The sequence below is a fragment of the Polyodon spathula genome, chromosome 4, assembly GCF_017654505.1.
Source record: "Polyodon spathula isolate WHYD16114869_AA chromosome 4, ASM1765450v1, whole genome shotgun sequence".
NCBI lineage: Eukaryota > Metazoa > Chordata > Actinopteri > Acipenseriformes > Polyodontidae > Polyodon > Polyodon spathula.
The window spans coordinates 39,201,537-39,216,752 of NC_054537.1; the positions used below are offsets into that span (position 1 = coordinate 39,201,537).

Consider the following 15,216-nt stretch of genomic DNA (forward strand, 5'->3'; position numbering starts at 1 on the left):
ATTAATATGCTTCAATAAATAGTACTGATTTAACTATGAATTTAATATCACTAACCTATTTTACTGTATACGCCTGTCTGTATGCAAAATTGCTACTGTATATAATAATTGCACAATTACAAATAATACATTGCGGGTGTTGTTATCATAAATACCATTTTAAACAAAATCACAAAACAATACTGAAATTGAAATACGCTCTGTATTTTACTGCCTCTTTCTGTCCATTAGACGGAGCTGTGACTGTGCTACTGTGAGAGAAATAGGTTGTTGATTGTGAGAATGGACGGGATATGATGTCATGGTTTCGTTTCATGTTAGATTGCCTTTGGTAGAATGCACGTATGTAAACAGCTCCAAACACATGGGAAGTAGCTGCTGTAATTCAGTGCTATAGAAAATAAGTGCTAAAAGAACGAAAGGATTACCTGCCTTCGATAAATAAGCAATGTATTCGAATTTGGAGAAAACCCCGAGGCATTTATTAGTGTGTGAGAAATCAAATTTCACGAACGAGAAATCACGACATGGTATCCACGTGGAGAACCACTATTTTAACTACAGAGTGAGTTTTATTTGTTTGTTCTTAAATGTTTAGCTTTTTTTTTTTTTTTTTTTTTTTTTTTTTTAAAACACATTGGTACGACACACAAGTATTTTTGAAAGCATACAAAAAAGAAAAGCCGGAGTAAACTTTGAAAAACCGGCAAGTCCCTTTTCCAGTTACTGCAGTACTTTTTCAGTACTGCAGTTTGTAAATGATTCGAGCATTTTAATTTGTGCAATTTCTAGGAAAGCTCACCATAACGTGTTCGCTATCCTTTAATGCAAGCAAAAAGACACAGTCCGGTGCTATGTAACTGAACCTGAAAAACGTCGACTAAAACCCTTTGATTTTAAAGAGTGCTTTAAAGCCCATAATGAAAAGATCAGATATTGAAGTCTTAAACACAGTGTGTAACAGACTTGTTCACATTTGTTTTACCTCTCTGAGCTACAGCAGAGCTGTGACAGCCCCCAGTCTTTTTACGGAGTGTGTAAAAGCTGGACCAAGGCAAAGCAGCCAAGTCAGAGCACTAAAACAATGCGAAACATTTTGCGAACACTGCGAAACTATTCATATATTTTTAATACATTAAAATGCAGTAGCTGAAACTACATTTGAAATATAAACAAACTGAATTACTGAACGATTGAAAAATATAGCGAATGAATTCACCATCAACATTAAAAAAAAAAAAAAAAAAATCAGTATCGCAGGGATGGAAATAAGACTCACTAAATTATTATAAACTAGCATTACAGAAAAATAAAACAATTATTTTTCATTTTCAATAGGTGTCTGTTTTAATTCCAGAGTGTGGGGCCCTTCCTGCTTGTCTAAGTACTGTTGGCAGTAGCTTTGGAAAGTATTACCTGGTGAAGAACTTACCAATTTATGAAATTGTGGAACAGCAGTTTCTTGATCTGTGTGTGAAAAAGGGTAAAGTTAATTGCACAGTTGCTTCATTCATTTCTTGAGATTCATTCACTCCTACTGATACATGCTTTCATTTATTGCAGGTTCTTTCTATGCTTTATCATATAACACACGAATAGACCAAGACAATTCAGCTGCCCTGATACCAGCAGGTAATGTTAATCTTAATGGAAGACACTACTGAGGAGCAACAGCCATCAGGAGTAACCTATTAATTAAGTTCTACTGACATTGTCGGACTAAGAGTATCACCTCACCACAGATTTGTGACCATGGCTTAAAATTTCAAATACATCTGTTGTATACTTGTGCCACGGAGAACGTTTTGCATTGGATATTTTCACATTGCTTTGTGGAGCTGCACAACATTTAGTTCTGAAGTCATTGAGCATTCTTCATTCTCACAAATTAGTCATGAGGGCAGACAAGAAAAATGATTAAAATAGATGATATTACTATTATTTTTTGGCAATGTGCTAAACCTATATATTTTTGTGTATTGTTTTGTTCAATGTATTTACAGGTAAACTCATATTATCAGTTGATAAGGACACATATGAAGAACTTGGTCTGGAAGGACAGCAATCTCAGTACTCTCACAAAGCAGTTATGAGACACAGTAAGTGAAACAGTGTTATAATTGTCCTTGGGGGTGAGGGTGAGGGGGTGGTGACGGTGAGGAAGGGGAGAGGGAGGGAACACAAACACAACACAGAGAGGTTGCAAAATGCACTTGATCCTTTTACTGAAGGAACAGACATAATTACAGCCTTCTTTACTGAGGCATTGTGACAGGTGAATAGCTAAGAATGTCCTCTGGAAGGGACACTTGAGCATAGAGAGCGTTGACCAGCTAACCAACATGGAGAGGGCTGCAGTTGGACCTTTTTTTTTTGGTTGATTTTTCTGGAGAAATACAGTACCAACACAAATTGTGTGAGTGCAGATGATTTAAAACTGTTTAGGATTACCAAGATATTTAGTGAGAAGGTAGCCTGAGCAAAGACCTTGGGCAACAAACCCCACTAGAAACAAATAGCCAATATAATCCCCACCCCCAGTCTTTCTCTAAATCATCTGCTTACATAATTTGTCCCTGTAATGTGTGTGTGTGTGTTGTGTGTATATATATATATATATATATATATATATATATGTGTATATATATATATATATACACACACACACACACACACACACAAGTGCCTGTAGACACCCCTTTTCAAAATGTTCACCTTTTTTCATTTTTCTACACATCCTACCCCACAACTTCCAGTGAAAAAAATATTCTAGACATTTGTAGACAGTTAATTAAAAATAAAAACAGAAATAGCTTGGTTGGATAAGTGTCCACCCCCCTTGTAATAGCAATCCTAAATTAACTCAGGTGTAACCAATCGCCTTTAAAATCACACCCCAAGTTAAGTGACCTCCACCTGTGTTAAATTGTAGTGATTCACATGATTTCAGGATAAATTCACAGGTTCTGTAGGTTCCCTCTGCTGGGTGGTGCATTTCAAAGCAAAGACTCAACCATGAGCAAGATGATTATTGAAAAGTGGGAGGTGTATGGCACCACCAAGACCCTGCCTAGATCAGGCCATCCCTCCAAACTGGATGACCGATCAAGAAGGAGACTGATCAGAGTGGCTACCATGAGGCCAATGACAACTTTGCAAGAGCTACAGGTTTTTATGGCCAAGACTGGTCAAAGTGTGCATGTGACAACAGTATTCCAAATCTGGCCTGTATAGTAGGGTGGCAAGAAGGAAGCCATTATTCAAGAAAGCCCACCTTGAATTCTGTTATGAAGTATGCAAAAAAACACTGATTCCGTAGCCATGTGGCAGAAAGTTTTGTGCTCTGACGAAACTAAAATGGAACTTTTTGGCCTAAATGCAAAGCGTTATGTTTGGTGCAAACCCAACACAGTGCATCACCCAAAGAACACCATCCCTATTGTGAAGCATGGTGGTGGCAGCATCATGTTATGGGGATGGATAAAGGGAAAATGAATGGAGCAAAGTACAAAGAAGTTCTTGAGGAAAACCCTCTGCCCTCTGCAAGAAAGCTGAAACTGGGACGGAAGTTCACCTTTCAGCTTGACAACGACCCAAAGCACACAGCCAGAGCTACACTGAAGGGGCTAAAGAACAAAAAAGTAAATGTCCTTGAGTGGCCCAGTCAGAGCCCCAACCTAAATCCAATCAAATTTGTGGCATGACTTGAAAATTGCTGTCCATCAGCGCTCCCCAAGGAACTTTACAGAGCTTGAACAGTTTTGTAAAGAAGAATGGTCAAATATTGACAAATCTAGGTGAGCAAAGTTGGTCGTATCCCAACAGACTCACAGCTGTAATTGCTGCCAGAGGTGCTTCCTCCAAGTATTAACTCAGGGGGGTGGAGACTTATCCAATTATGATCAGTTTGTTATTTAATATATAATTTTTTTTCTCAATAAAACCTTTTTTCCTTGTAACAGTGTGGAGTATGGTCTGTAGATAAGTGGAAAATCAATCCTCATTTAAATGCATGAAACACTGAGGCACTGAGACAACAAAATGTGAAAAAGTTCAAGGGGGTGTAGACTTTCTATAGAGATAGATATATAGCTCATAGTTTAAAAAAAAAAAAAAAACTAAACATTCCCAGATGGAACTCACATAATTTCAGTGCCGTCTGCGTTCCTTTGTGTAGGGGAGTTAAGCAATGAAAACAGTACAAAATACTTTAACCAATTATTTCTAATAGCTATAAAAAATATAATTAAATTCAAATACACACTGAACATAGTTGATTCTTTCATATTGGTAGTATGACATGATGGTAATGCATTATATGTAAGTTTTTTGATGGAATTACTTTGTCAGCTCTCTGTAGTAAAAAGTGTGGTACAGGGTGCTGTGACGTTAGGGTTAGGGTTAGGGTTAGTTACCTTTAAAGTGCTACTTGCTTTTTAGTTTCCATTGTAGTCTGAATTATTTTCAGTCTGGCTTCTTGTAATGTAAATAATGTTATCCTAATAAGCTTTTCTTTGTATTTTTCAGTTATTACCATTGATCTCACTGATGCATCCTTTGCTCCTGGCACAAACAAATATAAGAGAGTGGTCTGGGCTCTAAAGGAGAAGAAGCCACTTACGTGTGACTTCTTGATGGCATGGCACCCCTCAGGTAGTAAATACAGACACCTGCACGTGTTGAATCCCCAAACTCTGTAACAGATTAGCTTCAAGGACCATAATGTTAAGCAGTATTTTATTTTAACCTCCCTCCAAAAAACAGTTTTCTGAGAAAATGCATAGTTTGCTGTCTGGATGTGACTTTGCCACAAGCACTAGCCAGTATGCAATTGAGGTGACACACAGGGGATTTTCCGGACAGTTTTGATTGGTGTGCAGTGAAATTACTATGGGAGCATTAGACTCCGGACATATTGATATAAACATGAGGACTTTTGCTGCAATAATCAGCCTACACAGTAAGCATGTTATGAAACTCACAATGCATTGCTGTTATGTATCATTCTGTCAGTAGAGGTACAGTTAGACAATGTACACAGATCTGGTTCAACTGAATTTGATTCATTACTTCAAATGAGGGATATAACAATCTGTTTAACCACGACTGTGGGGGAAAAGAAATGTGAATCATTCATCCCATAATTGCACCTGTGTGCTTGATTCAGGGTGCACAAGCTAGGGCTCCTCCTCTTTTAAGTCCTGTAAGTACTCTCAGCCAATCTCCCTATTTAAACCCTGTGTCATGCCCTTGTTCTATGTCTTTCATTTTTTTGTTTTCCACATTGCTCCCCTCCTCCACCACTGTACTGTTCCACCTCTGCAACAGTCTCTCTGGGGGTGGGAGGGGGAGGAGTGAAGCTCACTTCCCAACCTTAGAGGCCCAGCTGCGCTGGCCTCATCCTCCGCCAGGAAGGTTCTCTTTTGTCTTCCCATTCCCTCGCCACTAGTTTCCCTTCGGGGGAAGTATCAGTCTCTTTCCAGCCTTGGCGGCCGATCGGTTTGGTCTTACCTCTGTACTCACAAAGCGCTTGTATTCTCAATTCCCGAGGTTCTTCCTCCATGTAGCCCACGCTCCAGTTCTGTGAATAATAAATAACTTGCTTGCTAAGACAAAAAAAATATCACCCATTTAGTATTGGACACCAGGAGATTTCATTAAGGAAACAAATGTAGCTTGTGTTTTTAAGAAAGGCTTGACTCTTTCAGCAGTGGAATTATTAGGAAATGTTCAAAGTATCTTGCATCTGCATGTATTGTACAGAGTATTACATTTCTTTCATAAAGGTGAGGGAGATTTCAGCTTGTCCTCTTACTTTGCAAAGTACCAGTGTAAGGAACACACTCCTTCAATATCAACAAAGATACTGAGAGACATTCCAAGTCCAGTCATAAAGAGCAGTGAATTGAAAGGCAAACCAGAGGAATCCTGCGATTCTCAAGAATTCTTGGACTGGCTAGGTGCAGCATCAGCTGATATTGACTGGTGAGTGTGTTAACACCTATAATGATGCATTGCTTTTTTGTTCTTTTTTTTTTGTATAGTTTAATGGTAAGATGACAAAGTGTAAATATATTAAATAAACAATTAACAGGAATAGTTATGTTTTGTTCTTTGTAAATTAGACCTGTGTGGCTTCTGTGATCAGTACACAGTCCATACTGTACTACCTGCAACATTGCCAAGCCTGCAAATGCATTCACAAAACTCCATTCAGAATCAGTAGTATTATTGTAACCTGGACAATACTCTGGTTTAATTTCACCAGACAAATAGTAACTAACTACTGTAGCTGAAAACTTGTTACTGACAGCCATTGCTTCTCTGTTTGATGTTTGCAGCAATAATGAAGCATCAAGCTTCCTATCTACCTACTGCTGTCCAGAGCCGAGCGTTGTGATGGGTCAAGCTTGCCTTTGGACTGTTACTGGTTTCCTTTTACCTGAGAAGATTTACCTGTTACTGGAACAGCTACGGTAAAATACATGTGTAGATTTAACTAATTAAATATGAATTACGTGTCTTGGACATGTTCTGCTTATAATGATTTCAGGTATAAAAAGTACAGTGTTTGCATTATAAAAATTGAGAAGATGTTCATCTACCTTTTAATTGTTTTCATTTTACAGTAAAGGTACACTGATTCAACTTAACATTGCAGCAAATAGTTGCAGACAAAAGACACCCTGTGCTTATAACTAGGGGTCTACCTAAATCGTGATTTCGCGGAAATCGTGAAATTGAGGGGTCACCGTGAAATTCACCTCTTTTAGGGGCCAATGCATACTGGACAAGTACAGAGAAAAAAAAAAAAAAAAAAACTTTGTTTAAATTAAGTAATGCACAACACAAGCGACGCAAACTACGTATCTTCCTTCTGTAGAAGCCCTTTTTTATTCCTTCACCGTCCTGTGTGCATTGCACTAAAGCAAAAAACAAACAAGCAAAAAACTTCCACAAATAACATTTACAAAAAAAATTTCTCCAAAGCGGTTAACGTTGTTGTTTACTATTCAAATGAGAACAGAGTTTTCATCAGCCTATCAGTGCGTCTCTACTGTTTTTCTGTGACCTGTGCAGTAGGGGGTGGGACAAAGTTGATGCTGCATTGTTTTCATTTAGGTTGCTAAAATCTATTTTTCAGCACTGGAGATAAAATATTAGAAATGGATGACAAAAATAAATTATTGGATGGAACAAATAACATGACAACGATTGTGCTGCATATATTGCTTTTATTAAAGTATGCCAGATGCCCTTCAGTAACCGAGTTTTGGTGCTGTTTTTAATAGAGTTCCACATCTGTATAACACTTACACTTCCAACCATTTCAGTGGATGCAAAAAGTACAGTATCAATGTATGGGCAAGTGAACTGCAGGGTGATGCTGCATGCTTGCCTTTAACAAATGACAGCGCTCTGTTTTAGTAAGGAAGCAAGTACCACTATTTTTAGGCTTTATAGTGTTCTGAAATACTGTCTGCTTGGGTTTATTTAATGTTTAAACAGGTCTGTGAAATCCTAATTATATTCTGTAACCTACCCATGAAAAATATGCAAATTTACTGTGATTTAAGTAGACCCCTACTTGTAACATAATTCAAGGTAACATTAACCCTTTGCGGTCCATTTATTCAGTGCTTGTCAGGCACATCAGGTCAAATTTATTTTCACACCCGCTGTTTATTTTACACTTGCTGTTTAAATTTTTTTCTTTTTCCAGAGTAAAACAGGTTTAAAAGGCATTGAATTGCAAAAGGACACTCAGTAATGTATCTCCAGCCAAGCCCCATCCCTTGTTCGCTGTATTTTTCACATACCTGTAAAGACGTACATACTGATAAGTCCTCTTCTTCTGATCACTCATTATATCACCAAACTCCTCAAATAATGCGATCCAAGTCTTTATTTTCTTACTATAACATCTCAAAAAGCTCTGCAAATGTCTGTCGTATTCTTTAAGCACTGGATGCAGAAGCAGCTATCTCCTTTGTTTATGTCCGTGTTATCTCTCTGGTACATGGGGCTACCAGATACGCCCTTTCTTTTCCAGCTTCATTCGTCTCCTATCGGTCTCACTTGGCCATGGAAAGGTTTTCTTGGCTTTTTCCTGAGAAAAAACGACTAGAGACCTGTGCTTTACGTCTTTTTGATGATGTCAGACAGGGTCCAACATTGGACTGGAAAGGGAAAATTGTAATTGGACCAGAAAGGGTTAAGGACAAGCATTTAGTGTCGTGTGTCCTCCTTTTGCTTTGACTACAGCTTTCAGACGTTTCTAATAATTAACACGTATATTACATCTTGTTGAAATCTGGGCCCATTCTGTCTTACATATTTCCTCCGGCTCGGACAGGTTTGATACACAATGCTTGGCTACATCTTTTTTAAGATCAGTCCAAAGCATTTCTATTGAATTGAGATTTGGTGATTTGTGAAGGTCATTCCAGAACTTTCCTTAATTTGCTTCAAGAATTCCAGTTGGCTTAGCCGTATGCTTTGGGTCATTGTTCTATCAATCTTTATTTTATTTAGCAACTTTCATAGTGAACCACCATCACAAAGCGCTTTACAAGTGCAGTAACACCAAAATCCATTATACTTTAAATACAGAGAAGTGCATAATACATGATATACAGTAGAAACAATGTCTAAAGCAATACAGTGATAAATGCATAATACATGAGATAGTAGCTACAACACAGCAGGTATCAGGCTTAAAGAGGCTGTGTGGTTGTTGTTAAAGAAACGGGCTTGTAACGAGGAGGTCCCCGGTTCAAACCCCAGCTCAGCCACTGACTCATTGTGTGACCCTGAGCAAGTCACTTAACCTCCTTGTGCTCTGTCTTTCAGATGAGACGTTGTTGTAAGTGACCCTGCAGCAGATGTGTAGTTCACGCACCCTAGTCTCGTATCTTGTAAAGCTTCTTGTGATGGTGGTCCTCTATTAAAGGTGGTATATAAAAATAAAGATTTATTATTTATTATTCTTATTCATAAAGAATATGGAAAGCAAGAGAGAACAGGTGGGTCTTAAGAGTTGATTTAAAGTGAGTGACGGTGGGAGCATCACACACCAAAGCTGGGAGAGAGTTCCAGAGTCAGAGCCATGAAGCTAAATGAGCGTTCTCCAAGTGTGGTGCACTTTTGCTTGGGGATAACAAGCAGGCCTCGGCTTGCAGGCAGGGGTAGAGTGGGTCAGCAGCTTGAGGAGGTACTCGGGACTTGGCATTGTAGGTGAGCAGAAGAGTTTTAAAAGTAACCTTGACCTTTTCAGGTAGCCAGTGCAGCTGGCAAGACTGGGGTTGATGTGGTCACATTTTTTACATCCTGGCAGCGACATTCTGAACTAGCTGCAGTCGGTTTATGGTGCGTGCCGGGAGACCACCATAAAGGGAGTTGCAGGTGTCAAGAAGAGACAAATGCATAACAGAGTATCTCTGCATCCGTGAGGGAAAGTTAGTGACGGACTTTGGAGATTTTTCGAAGATGGTAGAAGGAAGATTTGACCACGGCGGAGATGTGGGCATCAAAGGAGAGGTTGCTGTCAAGAAGTACACCAAGGCTTTGTACTGTGGGGGAAGACCGCAGCAGACAGTTTCTGAGGTTCAGGGCAGCTATATTGAGATCTTAAGTTGAGTTTTAGATCCTACTAGAAGGAGTTCATATTTGCTAGTGTTCAGGTGAAGAAAATTGGCAAACATCCAGGCCTCTGTCTTGAATGCAAGCTGAGAGCCGGAGCATGTCAGAAGGGCTTCCAGGGTCAAGTTTTAAGTAGAGCTGTGTGTCATCAGCATAGGAGTGAATCATGAGGCTGTGTTGGCGGATAAGGTGACCCACGGGAAGCATGTAGCTATTGAAGAGAAGGGTCCAAGAACAGATCCTTGGGGGACACCACTGCATCCAGCATAAACAACAGACGGAATGTGTCTGGATAGGTAAGAGGACATCCAGGAGAGAGGGGTTCCAGAGATCCCAGCATATTTCTGAAGGTGGTCAAGAAGAATGCTATGATCTATGGTGTTAATAGCAGCTGTAAGGTCAAGGAGGACAAGCACAGAGGGAGTGTGCATAATAGGAGGAGCAAGATCAGAAGTACAGAGAAGGTCAAGGTTAGTCGGTCAAGGGTCCAGGGGACACGTGGCAATAGTTGATTTCAACAGTAAGCTGGCAGCATCAGCAATGGCAAGAGGAGAGGGCAGGAGGGGCAACCAGAGGAGAATCAAGGTGGTCAAGTAGTAGACTGGGTTTGTGGTGGGAGAGCGTAGAATAGGTGTTGTCAATTTTGTTCCAAAAGACAGGAGAAATCATGACAGGTAAGGATGAACAGGAGATGGATATGTCCGTGGCTGGAGTTAGGATTTGGTCAATGGTCTTAGAGAACATTGGGTTTACCATGTCCCACAGTTATGATTTCAGAGAAGTACTTCACCCTGGCAGCGGCGAGCACAAGCCTGTAGCTACTGAGATGGTCGGTCCAGATCTCGCTGTGAACCGTTAGTTCAGATGACCTCCACTTGCGCGCAAGCTTGCGGCAGGCAGACTTAAGCAATCAAAGTTAGAGGGTGTACCATGGGCAGTTTAGATCTTTCTTGATGGTTCTGGTTGGAAACTGTGCAACAGTGTCGATGATACGAGTAAAGGTGGTATTGTAGAGGGTCCCCACATCGTCAACGGAAGACGGGAGAGTACCAGTTACGGCGGGATGAAGAGACACATTCGGAGAGTTTCAGAGGATTCAGCAGATTCTCGGGATGGAAGGAGATAACAGTAGCAGAGGAAGGAGCAGGGAGATTAATATTAGCAGTGATTAAGAAATGGTCAGAGATATGAGACAGAGAGATTTGAGGGGTCAAGACCCTTGGTGATGAGCAGATCCAGGGTATGTCCTCAGATGTGAGTGGGGACGTTGACAAATTGAGAGAGCCCAAGACAGTCCAGAAATGCGTTGAAGTCGGTCGCTAGGGGGAAGGCAAATCAACTTGAATGTTGAAGTCACTTAAGAGTAGGATTTTGTCAGTAGAAGTGCAGATGAGGAAGAGGTATTCTGAAAACTCTGCAATAAAAGCAGAGTTATTCTTCGGTGGACGGTAGATAACAGCAAGGACGAGGGACATGAGAAAGGGGAGCTTGATGTCAAGATGCTCAAATGAAGGATAGTCTGGCAAAGAAAGAACTGAGGAAGCGAGCACAGAATAACAGCAGTGCTCCCGCCTCGGTCAGAGAGGCGAGGTTTGTTAAAGAGGGAATAGCCCTTTTGGGGTGGCTAGATGCAGTGAGTGCATATTGTTTTCAGCTAGGCAGTGAAGGTCAAGACTGGCATCAGTTATAAGTTCGCTAAGAAGCAGAGATTTGTTAGTCAGAGAACGACAATTGAAAAAGGAGATTTTCAAATTTGTAGCAGGCAAAGGGGAGGAGGAGTTAGTAATGGTATGTGCAGCAGGTACTTACCAGTGATCATTCTGGAAGTGGAGAAAGAGTGAGCCCGCTTTGTCCAGGGGATCCAGACATTGGGTGTCTAAGTAGGAATGAGGCCTCTAGTAACCATTGGGAGAGATTTGGAAAAGGTCCTTGCTCTGCCTGTCCTCCGTCTGACTGCCACAGCTCAGACTGCCCTTGGATGTGTGGCCCTTAGACGGCTGGCGTTCTAAGACACTGTTTGCCCATTTATACTATCCTGTAGGCCTAGAGCCATATACTTCACGCAACATTATAATCAACCTCATGATTCAACACAGCCCAGCAGTTTACAAAACTTTAATTACAATTGTTAAAGGCAGGGATAGTTACCCCAGCAACGATTTTAACTAGCAAACTAAATACAGACCACATACTTGGCAGCAGCACAGAATTCAGAAAATTAGCATAGACACATAGCACGTGTGGCCTCAGCTGCAAGGTAAACCAAATGTTTGCACAGTTAAGGTGCCAGTGTAAGTGCAGGCAAGCTCAGACTCCCACACACGCCCACTATTTTAAAAGACAAAAGGCACTCTAATTGCTGTTCACTTGACACAATATTCTAATCAACCTCATGGTTCAACACAGCCCAGCAGTTTACAAAACTTAAATTACAATTGTTAAAGGCAGGGATAGTTACCCCAGCAACAACGATTTTAACTAGCAAATTAAATGCCAATCGGCCTACTAGCAGATGGTATCATTGTACTTTGTAGAATGTTTTGCTACATGGCTACATTCATTCAGTCTTCAATCACATCAATGTGTCCAGTCCCTGAACTGCTAAAACACCCCCATATCATGATTGTACCACCTCCACGTTCAACTGTAGGTACAACATTTTCTTCACTGAATGCTTTCCCTTTTGTTTTCCTCCAAACATACTGTGGTCCATTTTTGGAGAAAAGTCTCTAAAATATAACTTGAAGAATGCTACAGATTCCTGTTCATATTTCTTGGTAAACTTTAGATTTGTTTCATGAATTTTCTTTCAATGTGGTTTGCAGCGAGGTCTACGTGCAAACAACTCTTCTGTGTTTAGGTGCCTTTGTACAGCACTTCTAAATCTTTCTTGAAGTTCTTGGCTGTAATCGTGGATTTTTTTTCTAGCTGCTTCTTCTACCTGCTGTACCTGTCATTTTCTTTGGACATCCACTTCTTTTAAGCATTTCAGTTGAATTTGTTCTGTGGTACTTGATTATTGCTCCGATTGTGGATTTTGGTATTCCATATTTCTTTGATGCTGTTCTATAGCCATTTCCTTTGTTGCAGTTTGCTACAAGTGCTTTTCTTAAATGTGAATCCAACTCCTTGTGTCTTAAACATCATCTGTTTTGCCAAAACATTCTTCTTCAACAGAAGTTGGAAACGATTACCTCTTTCTAACTGTTGTCTTTATAATGCAGCTTAAATTACTGTGTAATAGTTTGCAATCAATTAATATATTTATAAATTAGTTATATTCAACTTTTAATGTAAAGGTGACAATACTTTTGTCATCAACAAATATTTAAAATAGCATATATACTTAAAAAAAAAAAAAAAAAAATTATAAAGATTGTTTGTTAAACTACTAGTTTGCCATATTATATGAGTAATGTTCACTAAATGCTTGTATTTAACGTGTTTTCTTAAATGATCTTATATCAAGTGTCAGGTGCCAATACTTTTGTCTGTGATTGTAAACTGTAGTACCGTACATACATTATTATAGCAATTATGTAGCATATCTTCTCAGCTCTCAGTCAAACATTTCAACTGTAGCTAGGAAATGCGGTAACCTTGGTACTGTATGTAAACCACATTGCTCTTTAACATACCTAACCAATATACTTTTATAATTCATGCACATTGAGTTTTCCACAATGTTGGAAAACCGGTGATTATATAATATATATATATATATATATATATATATATATATATATATATATATGCATGTAGTGCTATAGGGGTACTATGCTAGTAGGGGATATTATAGTATTTGGTGAGCCCCTGAAAAAAATAAAGGTTGAAAAAGCACTAGCCTAATTATATTATGTTGTATTGTAGTGCTGCTTGTCAACTTTTGATCTCTGTTTGTTTTAGGCACTATTTCGATGAGCCTAAGCTTGCCTACTGGACCACTCTGACTGTACATGGCTTTGCAGACAGCCCGGTGTCCTGGGGTGTCACCGAGCATGGATTTCATAAAGGAGGAGAGAACTTCTACAATTTTGTTATTTTTAGAAACCATGACTATTGGCTTCAAATGGCAGTGGGGACACAGGATGGGTGCCCGCCTTGAAACCCACCAAACAGGCAAATAGTTTAAATACAGTAGCACTAGTAACTGACACAGAGATGAAAAGAGAAATGGAGAACTAAACATTTAAAGCTGTTGCTGTTTTTCAGATTAAAGAAGTTGGAGCTTCCTGGGTCAGCAGTGTTGTGCTTGTCTCATGTGTTTATATACTGCTTATGCTACATACAAAGTGAAAAATAAACCAGATTTGGGCCAATTGTTGCTTTTTTATTTTTTTTAAACCCCCCAATATCTTGATAGTCTTGCTATGCTGGATAGATAACCGTACTGAAATGTCAAGATTCAGTGTGATAAGTTATTTCAGCTGCAGTGATAATTAATGTTGTTTTCTTGTACCATGTTAAAAAATCCACTATGTAAATGTTTCTTGACCAAATGATCAGTCTAAAAAAATTAACTTTACATACTGTAGTGTGCAATTAAAAATGGGTGCAAATTTACATTGTATAGAGCCAACAGCATTACATTCTGTTCTTTTTTTTTTTTTTTTATTTCTTAGCAACCATAAATGAGGATAGTTTCATGAGTCACCCACACTCATACACATACTTCATCTACTGAATTACCATATTTGAAACAAACTTGTTTAAACAATTTAAAAATCTGGTTTGGTGGAAAGGCACAAAATGTTCTTTTAGTATACAGAGCTAGCAAGTAAAACTGAGTACAGGTAGATAATAGTGAAAAAAAAAAAAAAAAACAGCCTTACCACAACTCAGTTGATATAATAAAAAGTTAAGGGTTCTTTGAACAACTTTTCTTAACATTAGAGTGGTAGAGAAACCTGATACTACATTTCATTTCCTTATGGATAGCACCTCAATTTGAAGAACTTGTATAAAATTCGCTGTGCACGAATTTACAGCATTTCCCTATCCCATTCTGAAAATTAGTTTTAAAAATATATCTTAAACTTGGATATTTTGTTGCCGCTGACCCTATCTGTGTCTGTTCTTTGCCCCGCCTGCTGCCACCGGTCCCACCCCCCTACGCAGCTATGTGATCTGAGGCAGTATTTATAAATGCATCTCAACAATTCCTGCCGTACCTTTCTCTCCACATAAATTTGTCCAGGTAAAATGGTATCATCTCGTTTGCTGTGGCTTGTATTGTTTTAAATTGTTTCTTAACACAGGCCCAGTAGTTATCCACATTGTCTAGCCGTAAACTGCAAAGTTAGTTTAACAGCAGATTCATTTGTGCTATGCCATGATGAAAACGGACAGTAATATTTTACTTTAAAATGTAATTAACAAACCAAGAATTACAAGTATAATAAATCAAAAAGAAAAACTGCACTTTCGATGGCAATGTCAACATCTATAAACCGCTTTTTTCTTCTAATTAACACTTTTTTAAATTATATAATAATATAATAATAATAATAAATAATAATATAATATAGAACTATTTTTTTCTCAGCTTAGTTTTAGGCAGAAGGATATTTAATA

General features: G+C 39.0%; 1 protein-coding gene across 1 annotated transcript; it reads left to right on the plus strand.

Moving 5' to 3' along the window:
• The first annotated feature begins 270 nt into the window (after positions 1 to 270).
• rpp40 (ribonuclease P/MRP 40 subunit) lies at positions 271 to 15,120 on the plus strand. Its single transcript, XM_041247899.1, has 8 exons — positions 271 to 565; positions 1,339 to 1,483; positions 1,564 to 1,632; positions 2,004 to 2,099; positions 4,528 to 4,653; positions 5,787 to 5,985; positions 6,342 to 6,476; positions 13,549 to 15,120. Exons 1-8 carry the CDS (start codon positions 449 to 451, stop codon positions 13,745 to 13,747), a joined length of 1,086 nt encoding a protein of 361 aa, XP_041103833.1. The 5' UTR covers positions 271 to 448; the 3' UTR covers positions 13,748 to 15,120.
• Positions 15,121 to 15,216: the final 96 nt, after the last annotated feature.